At 39.2% G+C, this 19,092-nt stretch overlaps 1 protein-coding gene and 1 pseudogene across 1 annotated transcript; one reads left to right on the forward strand and one right to left on the reverse strand.

Moving 5' to 3' along the window:
- The first annotated feature begins 249 nt into the window (after positions 1-249).
- On the forward strand, positions 250-1,410 carry LOC113461128. The gene is made up of 2 exons (XM_026800621.2): positions 250-589; positions 670-1,410. Exons 1-2 carry the CDS (start codon positions 371-373, stop codon positions 919-921), a joined length of 471 nt encoding a protein of 156 aa, XP_026656422.1. The 5' UTR covers positions 250-370; the 3' UTR covers positions 922-1,410.
- A 9,467-nt stretch (positions 1,411-10,877) lies between these two features.
- LOC103695697 lies at positions 10,878-14,468 on the reverse strand (annotated as a pseudogene).
- Positions 14,469-19,092: the final 4,624 nt, after the last annotated feature.

A 19,092-nucleotide genomic window follows, 5' to 3' on the forward strand; every position in this document is an offset into this window, starting at 1 on the left:
CGTCGTCAGAGACCAAATGAAAAAGAGAAAAGTAATTAGACGACGCTTTAGAAAGCGTCGTCGGAGACCAATTGCACCTCCATTTCTTACGACGCTTTAAAAAATGTCGTCGGAGGCTAGTTCCCCTCGGAGGCCATTCCCCCTAACTAAAACCAGAAAAGAGACAAATTCTAATCCCCCTCTCCCGATTCCTAAACCCTGTAGCCGCCCACCAACCCCCCCACCCCCATCCCTAACCCCTACAGCCGCTCCCCAACCCTCCCCCCCTCTTGATCCCTAACCCCTCTAGTTGCCCCCCTCCTCCTCCTCCCTAACCCAAATCCAACAAATCCTTTTAGAAATCACGAGATGCTTAACCGGAAGGCCATCGATGGTAGGAATGACCGTGAAGTCAAGGATATCTAGCTCGGACTGGTCCTGGAGCCCTTCGGCGGCGGCGGGGAGTGGGGGGTTACGGTTCCAACGGTGGGGTGGAGGATTGAGGTCGAGATCAGAGGGGAAGTCAAGGAGGAGTAGCTCAGCAGCAGCGAGGCAACCCTCCAGCGTCTCTTCGAGGGGCTCCACCATCGCTATTTCCAAGAGGACCCAGGTTTCTCTTCTATCTTCTTTCCTTTCTCTGTTTTATTTTTTTTTTCCTTTTCCCTCCTAAGTTTTGGAATCTATCTTTAGGTGGTTAAATTAGATGCTCCCATGGCGAGGCCGCCTCCCTCACCTCTTCCTCTTCTTCTTCCTCGCCTCCGAACGATCAAGGACCGCCTCATGCCCACCGCCTTTTTCGTTGCCTACCGTACATTCCACCTCTGCCTCCTCCACAGCCTTGTCGACCTCCTCATCAATGGCTACGCTGCATCCGACGTTGTCAAAGCAAGGCCTCTAAACCTCCTCCTTTGGATGCACACCAAGTGTTCGATGGTTGACTGAGCCCTCCAACCCCTTCTCCCCCAAGGCCATCTCCGATGAGTCCCCCCACCCCTTCTCCCCCACCTCCATTTTTTTGCTGGTATTGGTTGCAAAAGTGGAGAGGGTTGAAGGGAATGGAGAGCATGGACAGTGATTCAGAATAGTGATGGAGATGAAGAAAATTAAGAATCTGAAGCCAGGGATGAAGAGAGAAAATAAAAGGAAAAAGAAAAAGCAAAGATTGGGTGGTGGAGCATTTGCGATGCTTTTGTTTTGAGTTGTTCTCCTCCAAGATGCCCTAAGCTTGGCATCTTGTTATTTTTGTCTTGTTTTTCTTTCTTAAATCTTTGCCTTTCCTTTTTTTATTTGATTTATGTAATCTTTTTGATTGTTCTCTCAAGTGGATGATGGAGCGGTGTGGCCCTTCCAATCCTCGAGCTCTCTTGTACAGATCTCCAGTTCCCATTTTAATGAGAAGAAATTATCGAATGAATTATAACGATGTTTCAATCCTAAGGTTAGAATTTTTAAATATTTTTTTAAAAAAATAATTATAACGACGCTTATAAGCGTCGGCAAAGGCCCAACGCTTATAAGCGTCCGCAAAGGCCCGAGCTAGCCCAATGCTTGAAAGCATTGGTAAAACTTTAATTGGTTCATGCAGGGTTGATGAACTGGAGAGAGCATAAAATTTTGTTGTATCTTGCCGTTCATATCTGATGACCAGCAATTCATTCATGCAATACAGATATGGTGGCCAGTGATTTAACTAGACCTTGCAATTCCAATCATAAATTGGAGAGGATCCATAAGTGGAGATACCATGAGAAATCCACCTTGAAGGAAATTTTCTGACCAGAAATAGGTTGAGCAAAAATTTAGGATTGAAACAAAATTTTATTGACATGGAAGATATTATCCATAATTGACTTTTATTTAATGTAAGTTGTCTGCGCCAGGTCAATAAGCTCATTCATGAACGGTTGCAAGCAGCCCGCCAACACTTAGGTCACAATCTTGATGCAGCTATGTATAACATTGATGGGGCGAAAATCATTCGGATCTGTAGCAACTTCTTTCTTTAGAATTAATTATATGATTGAGCTAAGAAAGGTCAATGTTAGTGTCATAAAGTTGTTGAAAGAGAAAGAAGAGGTTACCAAAAATTTCATCCCAATTTTGGATGAAATTTTGGAAGAAACAGAAAATGAAGCTGTTGGCGAAAAAATGGATTGCCCCGCAACACGTGGACGCATCGCCGGCACGTGATGACAGTCGTCCGATTTCAAAGGCGCCCGACCAAGAGGCGCCCGACCTTAGAGGTGCCCGATCTCAGAGGCGCCCGACCATGAGAAGCCCGACCTCAGAGGCGCCCGACCTCGGCATCCCTGACCTCAGATTTCACAGCCTCGCGGCCTTGATCTCGGCTAAGCTGAGCGGGATCAACCCCAAGTCTGAAGAGGACCCAATCCAAGGATGAAGCGGATCTCTCCACTCCACCGAAAATCAAGCTCCTCTCCTCCTCATCCGGAATCCCATCCAGCGATCTCCGCCTGAGCGGCTGTCAATAATTAATGCGCACGGTCTCCACGGATCCCCAGCTTACTCAAAATCTCAAGCCGTCCACGGTAACTCATTGACTCACTCAACTCCGTCTAGTCACCTACGGCAACTCATTAATTCGCACGATCACGCCCAATCATGACAGTAACTCATTAATTCGCCTGGTGACGTCACATGTAACACTGGCGCCCCTCTTATAAAAAGAGAACTTCTTCCTCTGGGGGGATTCTGATTTCTGGCTGTGACTTTTACTTACAAATTATCTTCTTTTCCCACAAAAGCCCCCCTCTGACTTAAGCATCGGAGGGCCGGCGCCGGAAACTCCGACCACCGGCTTTTTGCAGCTTCTCCGGAGGACGCAGCCCGCCGACGTACCGCCCGCATCGTAGCTCCCCCTTCTCAGCCAATGGTCACCCTCGGATCCAATTTCCAGCAACAGAAGCCATCAGGACCAGTACTTTTCTCTCCTTTGAAATTGAATACGACATCTTTAATCTCTTCTAATATGAATGGAGATTCAAGAATGCTGAGATTGTGATTTTGCTGCCCATAGATGAAGTTCCAATCTAGGTTAAACATCAAAAATGCTCTTAAAGTAGGTTGCAAATGGTTTCTTGATTTCCTCTCCATATGTGACTTCAAATCCATTCCATTCTACCTTATCAATCCAATTATCCATTCTCCAAAGGTTGGCAGTTTTGTGTAAGAATGCAGTATTGTCATCACCTTCCTTCAATGATTTAATTTTTGCTCTCTGCTTTCAATAAATCTCCTCCACCTTATAGTTTTGTGAATCTGATTTTTATAATTTTCATTAAGCTCTTTTTCTACCAATGAAAGTGCATCATGTTCCTCCTTTCTATCAAAATGTTGAATTTGTTTAAGCAGCTTATCTTTTCTGCTCTAGTTGACAATCTTACCATTGAAGACCAACTTCTCAATGCACTCCTTGTTGCTCTTAATTTGAGCACGAGGTTAATTACTGCATCACAAGTAGAACCGATGGACTTCCAGACCTTTGATACCACATCATTGATTTCGTCACAAGTCAACCAACTTCTATCAAACCTGAATATACTACAGGAAAATCGGCCTTTTCCGACGCTTTTTTCCCGACGCTAGAGAGAAGCGTCGGAAAAAAAGCGAATACCACTAAGATTTGCCGACGCTTTAACTAAGCATCGGTAATTCTCAAGAATAGATGACGCACAAGGGCGTTGTCGTAAAGTTATAGAAAAGCCGATGCTTTTTTAAATATCATAGGAATAGACGACGCTTATTAACGTCGTTGTACTCACATCCTAAGACGGCGCGTATAAGCGCCGTCAAAAGTCAAATTAATAACAAAACCAAGCGGCCAGCTCCCTCCTCCTCATTTTGTATCCCGATCGATCAAGCTCTAGGTCCTCTCCTCCTCCCTTCTCTCCGACGACGAGCGGCGTCCGACGGAAAGCTTCTCTCCTCCTCCCTCCTCTCCAGCACCGAGCGTCCGTCCACATCCTCCTCTCCTCCTCCCTTCTCTGCGGCGCCGACCGGCCGACCCCATCTTCCGCCACCTGAGAAAAAGGTAATTCAAAAGATTTTAGAGGCAAAGATAGGTTACAAAAATGAAGCCTTACATTTTAATGATTCGTATGTTGAATGCTTATTTTAGAAGAAATTTGTAGTGTGTTTATGAAATTAACAGTTTTGGCGACAATTTCTATTTGTTTCTACCAGGTATTACTGCATTTCTTAAATTTGAGTAATGCTAATGGAAGTATGCTAGCAAAGACAATCAAATGTCACAAAAGTTTGGGATTAGAAACAAAAGCAAGGTTAGATGCATGTTAGGCTATGTTTTTCTTTTCGTCGTGTTCTTAGGTTCTTTGGCAGCTGTGTCTTTAATCTGGTATTCTTTTTTGTACTTTGGTGGTGTCGCCCTGAGTAGCAAGTACATTGGTATTTGGTAGCGAGCTCATTAAAGAGATCAAAGCTCTTTATACCGTTTCTTCCCTTTTTCGTTTAAGGATGCTGTTCAGGCCCAGAAGATATGTCAATGCACTTGCAACCATTAAAAACAAAAATGTATTAAATATGCATTATATGATTTTAATTCTCCCTTCATCCCATTTCTTTAAGTGCTATGCTAGCTATTCAGATGGATTAAAGAGTTTTTATTTCCCGTTATTTATTCTTCTTTTATAGTCTTGTTCCTCTTGGTTCATAGGGTTGTAATATACTTTTAACTTTAAGACATGTAACTTTACAAAATGCCAATTCATGTAACTTCTTTTGTGATGTTTTGGAGATCTTACACTTGCTTAAAATGTCCTGAGAATGCTTCACTCGTGTATGATTGGGGCAGCGCTTGCAATCCCTAATATGATATAAACGCTTAGAACTATATCAATTTTTATGATATCTCCATATTTATGCACTTATCTCTTTAATTCTTTGACATTTTGTTTCTTGAGGAGAATGGGGGAGGCAGCCATTGGAAAGCCAACTGAACAACAGGTGAAAGTTTATTAAGTGCATATCATTGAATTAAAAATATTTAGTCTGTTGTAAAAATATTTTCAGTCTCCAAGGGGATGTCTAATTATTTAAAAAATTTAACTATACTATGGCTTTAGGGTACAATTGATCTAAAATTAACTTATAGTTGTATGATCAATTTTAATCTATGTGAATGGTAAGAATGGAGTGGAAGCTAAGCAAGTTCTAAACAATCACTTATAAATCATTAGGAAAGAAAGCTAGAGATATTACACAATCAAGTATGAATGTAAGGCATGAAACACAAAAGATAAGGCATCACAAACATAAAGATGTATAGTCGTTCAGTGTACCCCAGCACCTACATCCACTCCCCAAGATCTCTTGAAAATTTCACTATAATCCCTCAGATTACAGTCGGTTGTTTTACAAGCTCACAACCTAACTTGTTATTTTCACGAGATCAAAACGAACTCGGTCGGTTTTCACAGGCTCACCGACTAGAACCAATCCGACTGTTTTCACGGGCTCACAATCCAACCCAGTTGGTTTTTTCGGGATTACCAACTACAACCTACAACGTTGGTTTTCACTAGCTCACCAGTAACCCTTAACTCCTTGATTGAATCCCTTGATTGAATCAAGTTACAAGATGTCAGAATAGGAGTTTAAAACAAATACAAGCTTCTCAAACAAGCAGATATAACAAATATAAACAAATAGAGTAAAGAAAAGAAACCCTCAAATAAGTTTTGTAGATGAAGGAACTCGGTTTCTTCTTTACTTGACCCTCTTCTGATTTCGCACGAGGTAGAGAATTACTGAGGCAGCACACAGTTAGAGAGGAAGCTTTGGGATTCACTCGGATGCTTTTCTTCTCTCTCTTTTGCTTTGAATGACCCTTTTGTGCTTTTGGAAGGTTTCTCTTAAAATCTATTTGAAATCTCTTCTCTATGTGTTATCTCCCACTTTCTTAACTTCTCCCCTAGCTCTTCCTTTGATTTTATAGCTTTGGATGGCGTGGGAACAAAGATCTAGCCGTTAGAGACAAAAATAGAGCCGTTGAAGTTGAAAAAAAACTAGCCGTTATGTCTCCCAGCGTGCTCGAGTCAACTCGGCTGAAGCAGGAGTCGACTCGTGAATAAGAGTCTGTCCGGCACTGTAGCTGGGAATCGACTCGACTGTAGCTGGAGTCGACTCGAGAACTGTAGCGCTGACAACTACTTTCTGTCCCGACTGAAAGAGACAGCTCGAATGAAGTAGGAGTCGACTCGGCACTGTAGCTGGAGTCGGCTCGTGAATAGTAGGAGTCGGCTCAAGCACTGTAGCGCTGAAAATCAACTCTCTGTCTTTTTTTGTGGGAGTCGGCTCGTGAACAGTAGGAGTTGACTTGAGCACTGTTCCTTGAAACTCCAGAGTGCCAGAGTCGACTCTAAACTTCCAGGAGTCGACTCAAGGACGGTTCTTTTGAATTTTTCTTGGAGTTTGCTCTTACAACTTGAATTCTTTGAACTTGAACCTTGGGCCAATGAAGTGTGGCTTTCTTCCAACTTTTCTTGAAAGCTTTTGAGGCCTTCTTGTATTTTTCCAACTTGCAAAACAAATTATCTTTCTTCTTGCAACACAAACATTAGTAATTATTCTTCAAGATTTTGTAATCATCAAAATCAATCTTTAGATCAGCAACATTCTTTTTATAAATAAAGTTTTAATATTTTTAGAGGTTTTTGGTTATTAAAAAAATTGTCAAAATGAGAAATCGTAAATCATATCCTTGTAAGTTTTGTTAAAATAAAGAAAATTAAATTTTCTTAGATTAAATTGAAGGTATTATATCTGCTAACATCTGTTTGGATAGGGATCGGCTAGTCATTATTATATCAGCCGATATAAGCATATATAACTTAGTATGTTGGTCAGTATAATATCAAAATATCAGCCAATATTTTCTATTTTATTTCTTAAGATTTCAATCGATATTTGAATTATCAATTAGTCAAATTAGCAGTTCATTCCGGAAATTAATAGTGTCTGGTTTCATTTCATTTTAGCCTCAAGAGAAGTCCATCTACATTCTTTTGGTACAGCTCATCTCCTAAGCCCAAATAATTTATGACATGGAGTTCTAACTTTCTATCAACTTTGGTTGAAGGATCTTTCAGATACTTAATAATAGGATAGTATCAATCATTCTAACTAGCATATAAAGCACCTACCCTCATTTTGTCCATGTTTATGCTTACAAAAAGACAAGGAGAATTAATAAAAACAAGTGCCAATCTTGTTAACACTATGAATTATGCCAATCTCTCTTTGTGCTATTTGCCATATGCCATGTTGGCGATAGAAAGGTTCTTTGTAATTATAGGATTGCTACGATCTCTTTGTGTATGCTAGTAACAATGCGAGGAAAACGATTCAGAGATGTTGAGTTTCAGCACATATCCGTAGGATCTTCTTCCGATCAATTCCTGTGGTCCCAGCAGCACGAGTCCCATTCTCAGCATGAGTCCCATACTCAGCACAAGTCTCAGTCTGAGCACGTGCTACCTGCTGATTGTCCAGACATGGATGACGTGCACATCTAGGGTAATTTGATTTACATTTTATATATTAATTTTTCTTACAATCTAATTATATTAAATTATTTACCTTTAATATTATAATTAATGGATATTTATTTTATTTTTATAGATGGACTAAGGAGAGTGAGGAGGACACGAGGACCCACTCGAGCACAGGACGTGTGGAGCCTACATGAGGATGAGAAGATCGTGGTACATTGCAATGAACTGGGGCATCCCATCAAAAGGGCAGCAAGCATTTTATCGACTTTTCTAAGATCAGTTGCGCAGAAGGGTCAATTGTGTCCACTCAACTATACGAAATGAAATGAAATGCTTCCTTCGTATAAGTTTGAGCTTCTTAAAATTATTGAGGTAAAGAATTGAATTTGCTTACTATCACAATTTTATTTTTTGATTTAACATTGTTATAACATTCTTTAATTACTTTGGTGTAGAAAAAGTTTTTGCTCCCTAAAGAGAGCCATGATTGGGTGCTAAAGTCCGTCAACCGCAAGTGGAAAGAATATAGAGCCAAGTTAAAGGCGGACTGGAAGCACGATGGTATGACAGAAGAGGAGGTTGCCCGTGTTTGTCCTCCTGATGTAATCCTTCATCAGTGGAGGGAGCTTGTCCACTATTGATTTCCCGAGAAAGCTCAGGTTGTGTATATTTTTCAATACCTTAGATTGTATTTACTAATAATTTAGATTACAAATTTATATTGTTTATTCTTTTTTTGGGAAGACATATTCCAACATTGGTAGAGTTGCACGAGCCTCTCAGACTATTTCTCATACTTCAGGCTCGATGAGTTATGCTCGATGTAGAGCTGAATTCGTAAGTTTTTTTGAAACTCTTTGAAACTATTTTTAACTGTTCTATCATATAGCATGTATCATAATAACTAGCTTGCCAATATACCTTTTGTTGTAGATGGATGATAATGGGAGGGAGCTTGGTAAGGTGGAGTTTTATAATATGACTCACACCCACCGAGATGGCAGTTTTGTTCGGAAAGAGTCGAGAGATATAGTTGTATGTATTCATCTTTGAATTTTCAACGATATTTTTATTAGTTCTATTATTGGCATATATTAATATGACTTTTTTTTTGAGAGATATAGGACAGGGCAACAACTCTTATTTCAGAGCACGTCGGAGAGTCATCATCATTCGACGCGACCAGTCATGTCGAAGCTCAGGTGCTCGCTGAATTATTGGGCCCAGAGCGTTATGGTAGAGCGTTATGGTAGAGTGAGGGGTTATGGCGTTGGAGTTACCCCCACTCAGTTGTCTGCAATGGGTATGTATACAAGAAATGCTGGAAAAGGCAGTAGCAATGCAGAAGTTAGTAGACTTCGGACAACAATTGAAGATATGAAAAATCGCCATCAGACAGAGTTGTCGGAGTTGAAGTAGAACCAACAAACTTTGTAGTCTCAGCTTGAGCATATTTCATCTATGTTATAGTGATTTCTCCCTCCTCAGGTAAATAACTATATGTATTTGATGGCTTTACATAATTATCACTTATTTTGCATAAGTTAATAATTTTCATATTCCTAACTTCTAAAGTTTCTTTTTTTTTTGTAGATTCCTGATACTTCAACAGCTCGTAGAGATGATGATGGCGTTAATCCGGTCCGTGATACTTTTTAGACTGTTATTAAGGAGTTTTCTATGTAACTTTCTTATATTTTTCAAAATACATTGTAATTCTAAACTTATTAATCATATATGACAATATGAATGTTTTGAATGATCTGAATATTTGTGTTCATGTAAATGTAAGGCAGGTTCATATTGATGTAAATGTTGATTTATGATATGCATGTGTTTTTCTAATATTTTTTTTAAAAAAAATTCCACGCCTGACGCTTTAAAGCATCGTTAAAAACCAGGTTTGGCACGACCAGAAACTCTTTCGCCGATGCTTATAAGCGTGGGCAAAAACCCCTCCAACTATAGCGGCACGCCCGAGTTATAGTCTATGCGGACGCTAATTTGCGTCGGAAAAAAAATATACACCGATGCTTTAATAAACGTCGGCAAATCCTTGGTTTTGCCAACGCTTTCCTTTTGCATCGGCAAAAATCTTTCCCACTCAGGTATCGCCGACGCGTCTACGACGCTTGCTGTTGTTGTGTCGGGGAGACTTTTGTCGACGCTAATAAGCGTCGGTAAAGGTTATAAAAAATATCGGTAAAAGTTACTATTCCTGCAGTGATATGCTTCGAGGCTCAGAAGGGCCAACAAAGGAAAGAATGACAAGTGCATGGTCCGAACATATATTTGCATAGACAACTTGATTTGATTGAGGGCATACGTCATCCCATTCCAATGAGATAAGGGACCAATCCAATTTAGCCGTACTTGGAGTCTTTATGATCACTCCAGGTGAAATCTTGGCCATTTAGGGGGAGGTCCAAAAGCTGAGATGTCCTGATGAACGAAAGAAAGGCGCAAGAAATCTTTTGAGCTTGAGGGTTCCCATTTCTTTCATAAATTTTGTACGTAGCAATAAAGTCAGGTCCCAGCATCCGAGGCCCATGAAATATAGAACTAATCTGTCTCAACTACCTCCAAAAATCCCTTTTCAAATCATGATCCACGACCCATAAACCACTGTAAACGTCTAGCAAAAATTTGGAATCTTCGAACTTCCTTTCTTTGCACATTGAATAATTCCGACCAATAGGAATCCCCCGTGCTATCCCAGCTGCATCCCGGGATATCCAAGAATTAATTTGACCAACGTAGATGCTTCTCAAAATAGATGGAGGAGGATCTTCCAACTTTAAGTCTTGGAGACCGATGACACAATAACCATCGTAATACAAAAAGTCTCTTACAATCCTTCTTCTGATAGGATCACCCAGGCCCGTACATTCCAAAAAATCAAAGACACACTAGTGAAGAAACACAATCATAAGATAGGAGATCCATGAAGATTTTCGTTACACATACAGCAGTAGAGATAAAAAACACCAGCACTTCAACAGAGAAGCATAAAGACCGCATCTTATAAGGATTAATTATGCAATCATAAAAAAAAAAGACCCCAAGACTTGCCGATGGGAACACAAAGTTAAGAAGACAGAACACCTAAAATCATCAATAAGACACTTAGAGGGATTGAAAGATTAAACCTTGAACAGACAATTTTGCACGGAGGGATCAAGCACTGCTAACCTCCACCCTCTCTTTCTCCATGGTGAGCAAGATTTTTGTGAACCTTGAAACATCATCCCCTAAAATTTTGACCCCATTTCTTCGAGCCCAATTGACCAACGTATTAGCTGAAAAAGATTGGAAAACTAGCCTTTTATTCTTTGAGGGACAACAGGCATGAGGAAGGCCTAGTGAGTTACAAACCCTTTTATGTTAAAATCTTCATATTACGAGTTACAAACCCTTAGTTTGAGTTACAAAATTTTCTTTTTCTAGAGAGTTAATGCATGCAAGAACTATTGCCCGACTTGATCCTTCCGACCCTCATCAAGGCAACATAAGCCACCACCCTAAAAAAGATGAACATTATGAACAAGGCCGCAATTGCTAGACTCTGATGGCTAAAGCCGACTACAGCAATTGCAGGAACACTTTCAACAGGACATCTCTGGCCACTGGAGCACTCGTAGGTGTCGCCGGGCGAGTATTGAGCGGATATCTGGATCTTGAAGGTGTAGTAGATGTAGGAGATGTACTTGATCCAGGCAATGAAAGGGGGCACATGTTGGACGTAGTACCCCCCAGCGAGCATGAAGGAAAGCAAGATCACGGACGCAAGCGTGGTAGAAGCCTTGAGGTCCATGACCAAAGCCCCGAGCGCAAACCCGAGGCCTTGGGCGATAAGAACCTGTAGGAGCATGACAGACAGGGTAATGAGGAAGCTCCACAGGCTACGCTTCAGACCTCCCAACCAGTACGTGATGGTGAGGAACACAATGGGGAGGATAAGCTCCATGGGCAGATCACCGACCATCCTAGCCGTGAAGTAAGAGGAGAGCCTGTACATTCCCGAAACTCTCTCTTTAGTCAGCATCGTGCGTTCCTGTGGGAAAGTGAATAAGGCTTCGAAGACGGGGTAGAAACTCCAAAATCCTAGGATAAAGTAAAGGAGGCCCATCTGCAAGCATTGATAAAGGGCGAAGCAACAACGATCAAACAACCAAGTGGTGAACTGAAGGAAGAAATAATAATAAGGTGGAGAATTGAGAGAAGAGCCAAACCTGGTCTTGAACATGTCCTCTGGATCCATACCACATAAACCCTCCAAGAAAAGCTGCTATAATAATCTGTGCAATCTGGAATCCAGAGAAGGCCTGGTGCTTCCTTTCTTTCATGCCTCTCTGGAGCAACACTGAGAATTGTTCCCACCAGGTTGTAGACCACTCGTTTCTAGTTTTATGGAGCTCAGATTCTTTAAATTCTCCTCCTACTTCTCGGAGCTCCTCAACTATCTGATTATGCAAGCGGTGAGAGTAGGCAGAGGACAAAGTCTCCTTAAGAGCTTCTCGGCTCTCCAGTGTTTCGTCGGGAGCCAAACCTGCATTCAATACACAGATTACAAAGAACCGAGGGAGGATTTATGATATGACAGTCTTCTATTTTACCTCCATTTTTGTTTTGTTGATTCAATTGAATATTGAATTTTGTAGCTATTAAAAAATGCCACATTCAATATTAATTACAAAGTATACTTTTGAGTCCTTTTCAGGAAAAAAAAAGTCAACCGACTTGAAACAACATAATCTTCAACAATCCAAACTAAACCTGAGCCATATCATGGAGTTAGAAACTCAAGTTTCAAAGACTATCCCTCGGATAAAATCAAAGTAGGAGATTCCACAATGAATTCGGGAGAAGGAGAAGCAAAAGGCTTTGCACTCGAGCAATACATGAAAGCGGAAAAAGCATAGCTGTGTATGTGAAGATATAAAGTGAGCATGCTCGGCCATATATGGTGGATAGAAATTTAATTACTATAGATGGAGATTATTCCCACATGAATGAAACGGGTCACTTAGTTGTTTTTATTCAAGTAATTGAAAAAAAAAAAAATTACTGTGGAGATCAAAGGAATTAGCCCTACCATACCAAAAAAAAAAAAAAAAAGGAAAGAGAAAGTAGAGCAAGTAGCCTGAGCCGGAGCCTACCTGTGGAAATGAAATGCAAAATACATCATGGCAAGGCATGCTTTGGATGTCTCGTGAAAATTTGACCGTGCACTAAATATGGCCAAACATTGCCTGGCACGTGTTCGGATGCTAAAGATTTTCCAAGAGTTGACATTAAATTCGGATAGGGAAAAGGAAGGAGCTTTTTTTTTTTTTGCTAAAAATAGGAAGGAGCTTTTGACCAAAGAAAAAAAAAAAGAAAGAGCCAGTGCAGGAATGCAGCTGAGAACGTCGGCCGATAGGCCAAAGTTATTGCATCATTCCAAGAAAGGTACCCTTTTATGAGGTATATTGTACTTGTTTGAACGAGGAAGAGAACGTTAATGAGGGAAATAAAGGCATACCGTTGGCAAGGTCGAGAAGGAAGTCGGCGGGATTCATGGCCACGGCGGGGCGTAGCCGACGCTGGCGAAATAGTTCATGGCGTCGGAGCCCTTGCCGAAGTAAAGGGTGTGGCCGTCGGAGAGCAGCAGGATCTTGTGGAACATGTAGAAGATCCGGCTGGAGGGCTGGTGGATGGTCATCACCACGGTCCTGCCCCCCCGGGCGAGGTCGGCGATGGTGGTCACGATCCGGCCGGCGATGGTGGAGTCGAGGCCGGAGGTAGGCTCGTCGAGGAACAACAGGCTGGGGTTGATGAGCAGCTCCTGGCCGATGCTGACCCGCTTGCGCTCCCCACCGGAGATCCCGCGCACGAGGGACCCGCCGATCATGCTGTTGCAGCAGCCGAGGAGGCCGAGCTCGACCATGACCTGCTCGGCCTGGGCCGCCTTCTCGGTGCGGGAGAGGGTGCGCGGGAGGCGGAGGAGGGCGGTGTAGAGGAGGGTCTCGGAGACGGTGAGGTGGGGGTAGAGGATGTCGTCCTGGGAGACGAAGCCCATATTGCGCCGGAGCTGGTTGGAGAAGGGCCGACCGTTGTAGGTGATGCTACCGGAGAGGCGGCGGCCGGGGCGGGCAAGGCGACCAGCCAGGGCCGTAAGCAAGGTGGTCTTCCCGCTCCCCGAGGGTCCCATCATCGCCAGCATCTCCCCCGGGAGCACGGCCCCGGACACCCCCTTCAGTATCGTCTTCTCGCCCTTCCTGGAGCCGTCTGCCTTCACCTCGATCTTGTACACCACATCCTCGAACTGCATCGATCCGATCCCGTTCCACCACAGAGAATAAGAGAAAAAAATAATAATAAGAATTAATTTGAGAAAATGAGAATTTATTTATTCATTTTTAAAAGGAGAGAAAACGGCACAGAAGGTGGGGAAGGGAGGACATGAGAGAAGAAAAAAAAGTAAATGAAGCCATCTGATCGATTTCACACCTTGAGAGTAACCGGATGGCGGGCCGTGGCGAAGATGGGACGACGACCGGCACCTTCCTCGTCTGCTTCCAGCTGCGATCGGGGTTGCATCTCCATCTCCGTCATCCTTCCCGTCTCCCTCTTCCAAATGTTCCCTTCCGCTTCAACGTAAAATCACGCTGCAGAATCTTTCTCTCTCTCACACACACCCCCACACCCACACACCCGTCGGAATTTTGCTGTAGGAGGAGCTTGTCTGGCCTCTCTCTCGTTCCTGTCTCGTGTCACTCGCTCCCTGGTTCACAAGACCTTCAGGACTGTGTTGTGCATGGGGAGGAGGAGTCGAGAAGAGGAGGATGGGGACAATTTGGGAGGAAGAGGTCTGCCCGCACCCTTGATATATAAGCGCGGGGGAGTTCGAGGGGTTCAAGCATGGTAACCTCGACCCATCGCATCCCACCCTACGCGTGGATTCATCTCGCCTAAACCAGGTTTTGTTTTAGGAAAGGTGTTATCAGCGGTTCACGACGGTATATCCCAGTTCACAGCCCGTTCCGCTAGATAACGCCAGTCGATGGTGCTAGGCTGCACAACATTTATTAACGGCTATAAAGAGGCGCAACACAATTAAGGGTTATATTCACATTACCCGCTTTTTGTCCTTTCCGATGAGGTTAATCTACTATGACTTTAATTGACATGCCATATGGAAATTAATGATATATATGAATTGGGCAGAAAACTGATCAGATAAATATCGATATGTTTATATTTATATTTAATATTAAAAAATATTAAAATTAATATCTATATTTGTTCTAAACAAATTTAAATTAGACATTATGCATATCCATATTTGACATCAATGGATATAGATATGAGTTGGGTATTAAACATATACATTTTTTTAATCCAAATACAGGTATAAATCGGATACTTTTTTGGATATTAATCAAATTCGAACAAAATTCAATGATGAAAACTAGCAATACACATATGAACGTAAAAAAAGAATTCAGTAAAAAAATAAAATTTTAACAAGTATTTATTAATAATAAAAACTAACAATTTTATAAAGGATGTACCAATCGAGATTGCTTGTTACCAAAGTAGACGGAATCTATGGCACCTCAAAGATGTCTCTCGACTTCCAATTGCCGGGTGGAAACTAAGAAGTGGATGGAATAATCGAAACTCTAGTTGCTTGAAGACGACGAAGAGAAAAGAGGGACGAAATGGACGAACAAGAGGTTTCCGCCTTTCAGGCATGTAGGATAATTCAAAGAATTTTATTTAAATCGAGTTTTTCGTATTCTAGTTACTGTCTTAAGTGACAGCCATCTGATATCTAGATTCTTTTTAGTTTAGATTTGGTTAATCACTTAATTGGTTTTCTAATTAAGCTTAACTTACACTTCTTCTTTTTACTTACCCTTGTTATACTGATATCTAAATCTAGATCTAGATTCAAATTCGAAAAAATCATGTGTATCCGTATCCGAGAGATTTTTGAACTGATTATCCGAATCTGTATCGGGATCTAACCAGGTCAAAAAAATAGTATCTGAATCTAACCCGAATCAGATACGGAAATAGATACGATCGGATATAATCCGACCTGCTTGTAGCCCAATGTGTGGTTCATAAATAAGTTAACCCTTCTGCTTCGATGGTTAAGTATGAAATATATGCTTTATACAAATGCCTTGGGAAGCCGCTACATTATTGATTTACCAAAAAAGGGAAACGAAAATGTTATGCGAAAGAAAATGATCCAAACATTCAAAATTATTTTTAATAGCAAACAGTGTCTTGTATTAGCAAAATATACACTTTCTTTACATAAAATCAATGATAACGAATGGAGAATACAACACTTCAGCATATAAGTAGTAAGTCTAGAGAACATACTTGGAGGTCCATCGGGTGCAGTTTTTATAGAAAAAGATCAGCGCCAGTTGCCGAGCAAGACAGGCATGCACCCTAATTGCTCGATAATACCCTACTTATAACACGTCTCGCCCACATGGATTAATCGTGCACAATCATGGACCAAGATATAACAAACAATAGCTGTAGAGAATTAAATATCTTTATGCGCCTTTAATGCTGGCCATGTGGCGAACTCCTATTGGTCGACCAGCTATACTAGTTAGGGTTGTTACCGAGGCATATCACTGACCATGAGTAGATAGATGTTTTATTGAATTATACAAAATATATATCGAATAGCTGATGAAAAATAACTATGGTAAGAAAAGAAAAGATACATAAGTAGATAAAATTGCATCAAAGTGTTTATTACTTGATGCTTTACCGAAAAATTATTTGTGTAATTACCTACATTGCATGTTTTAGGTACTATCATCATTCTTTTCTTCAAATAATTATTCAAACCTTGCCTCTTGATTTTTCTAAAAACTGTACTAATTGAAGGTTTCGTATATATCCTTCCTAGATTCTTCGTAGCATCCTCTCCTCCATTTGGAAATTGAATAGATCAATTAGTTTGAATTAAATTTATTATTTGTTTTAGTGCCTAGACGTGTTTTATAGTGAACCAAGTTGCTGAGGAAGCATTTGCGACAAAAATAAATTTGATAAGTGTTCAGTGCAACCCAAGATATAGCTTAGACTAGATCTGACAAGTATTTATGCAAATCATGTGGAAATTTATCTGATTTGAGCCCATCTAGATAAGGCCCACACTAACACACATTTTGATTTGTTTTAGTTGTTTTAAATTGATCTCGACTCTGATTCAAAATAAGTCTCCGGTACGGTGATGGGATATATTTTATGGTGGTTGCAATAAAGTTAAATTCTATAAAACTATAGTAGAGATAACATCCATCTTAGTCTCTAAAACTGATGCTGCTTTCAATGGATGAGGCACATTATAAAAGAACACAACTATGGACTTGGTCCCCAACTCAATTGAGAGTGCTTGCAAGGTCTTCCCCATTAGAATGCTTGGAGATAGATTTGGAAAATCAAGGTGCTGCTCATGGGTGGTGAGGAGCACATCCGAAACTTCTTGTGACTACAGTTAAGCTAGTTTCAAAGATCAAGACGTCAATTGCTTGACCTTCATGTAAGTTTTATTGCCCTATACAGTTATTAAGTCATGCCAAGGCTAAAATGTGTTTATCCAAGTAAAATCAGTTTGTGTTTTTGGATTGGGAAACCCATAGGATCCTTTGTCTAAGCTTCAATGTTAATTAAGGATCCAAACTCAACTCAATATGAACTTTTTTTGAGATAACAAATCTAAAAATGACCTAAATTATTGTTTCGACTTATAATTGAAGTCCTATCAAAATACAATCTTGAATTATATCTAAATTCTTAGGGTTCATTTTGGTTGAGGTATGTCAGATTATAGGATAATCTAACAATTTCTGAGAATTATTTAGCTAGAAAAATTATTGCATGAGAAAATAAATTTTACCATATTTAGTCGATAGAAAATTACTCCATGAAATAGTACCAAAAAAAGATTACTATATTTGGTTGAAGAGATAATCTTATATAAAAATATTGCCGACTTCCCAACGATGCTTTTGAATAAACAATTCAGAAAATAATTTTTTTTTGTTCACTTTTTTTTTGGCCATTTATGGTCCACTTACATGAAGGCCATCAATATTGGCCATTTCAAATATTGAAACATTGATGCAGGATAGAAGAAGAAGAAAGAAGAGGAGGAGGAGGAAGAAGAGGATGGAAGAAAATATAAGAAGAAGGAGGAGAAGATAATGGAAGAAGACAACTCAATATTCTCAAATCTCAAATCTTAATAATACAAACTTATGTTCTCAATTGCATGGCAATCAATTTATTTAAATCCAAAACTCTAATAAGAGTCCATATAGAAAAGAATACTTGAGTTTTCATAAAATTTAAGTCCTAAAGTCCAAATAAAAATAAAATTATCTAATTTTTAAATAAAATATTTTTTTTAATTTCTATATTTGCACTAATGGAAGTGCGGCTAAATTTCTTATTAGACAATCCTCCGTCAAATATATTTATATGAGCTAAAAAATATTTATAAATTAACTATATAAATTTTATCAAATATATTTTTTTATTATGAATAAATTTTAATATCATTTTTACATATAAATAATTATATTTATTAGAAATTTTATAAATATATTTATTGGTAAATAAATATACTAATGGTTAATAAATCCTATGTTATATTTATTAATTTCTAACAAATGTTGATTAATCATTTAATAATAAATAATGCTTATCAATAAATATATTAATATATTACTATCTTAATTATATTCCTCATAAATAATATTATTAATATTTTAATATAATAATGAATATAGATAAATTTATTATATTATTTATAATAGATAAAATAAACATATTAATTATAAAAATAGTATATATAATAAATATATTTATTATAATTAGTATATTTATTAGTATATTAATAATGAATATATTTATTAATATTTTATAATTAAAATATTAGTTATAATTACAGATAAATAATATAGTATAAATATGTAGTGACAATATATTAATTATATATTATAAATGTACGTTATATTAGTATTAAATAATAAATATATTTATTATATGCTTCTAATACATTAATCTAATATTAATAATATATAAATATAATTATATAATATTAATATAATTATATAATATGGTTAATATAATATTAATATAACATGAGTGGAGGTATTTCTATCAAGAAATGATCGTTTTAAATTTTCTTCTCTTGATAATATAACATCGAAAAAAAATACTATCTTATAATGGTATTTATTTTATCTTCTCTCTCAGTAAGATATGCACAGGATCCACCATTTATTTTACCATTTTCTTCATCTTTTTTTCTTTTTCGTACCAAAAATGGTTAACTTACGTTGAATTTATTTTTCCATGCCAGGTTATTTCCATCCAAACAAACCCTTAGTTTTAAATCAGCTTCACATTCCGATGGTGCAATTCACGATAACGTTAGTTATTTGCTGGTGAAGCTGGATCTAGATTGTTCATTTGCTTTCCTAACCTTCCCAAGCTGCATTCTATAAACTACATATTCTCATACAAAAAGCTACTACTTTTATCAAAACAA

This window comes from Phoenix dactylifera, chromosome 4 (assembly GCF_009389715.1).
Source record: "Phoenix dactylifera cultivar Barhee BC4 chromosome 4, palm_55x_up_171113_PBpolish2nd_filt_p, whole genome shotgun sequence".
NCBI classification, from domain to species: Eukaryota; Viridiplantae; Streptophyta; class Magnoliopsida; order Arecales; family Arecaceae; genus Phoenix; species Phoenix dactylifera.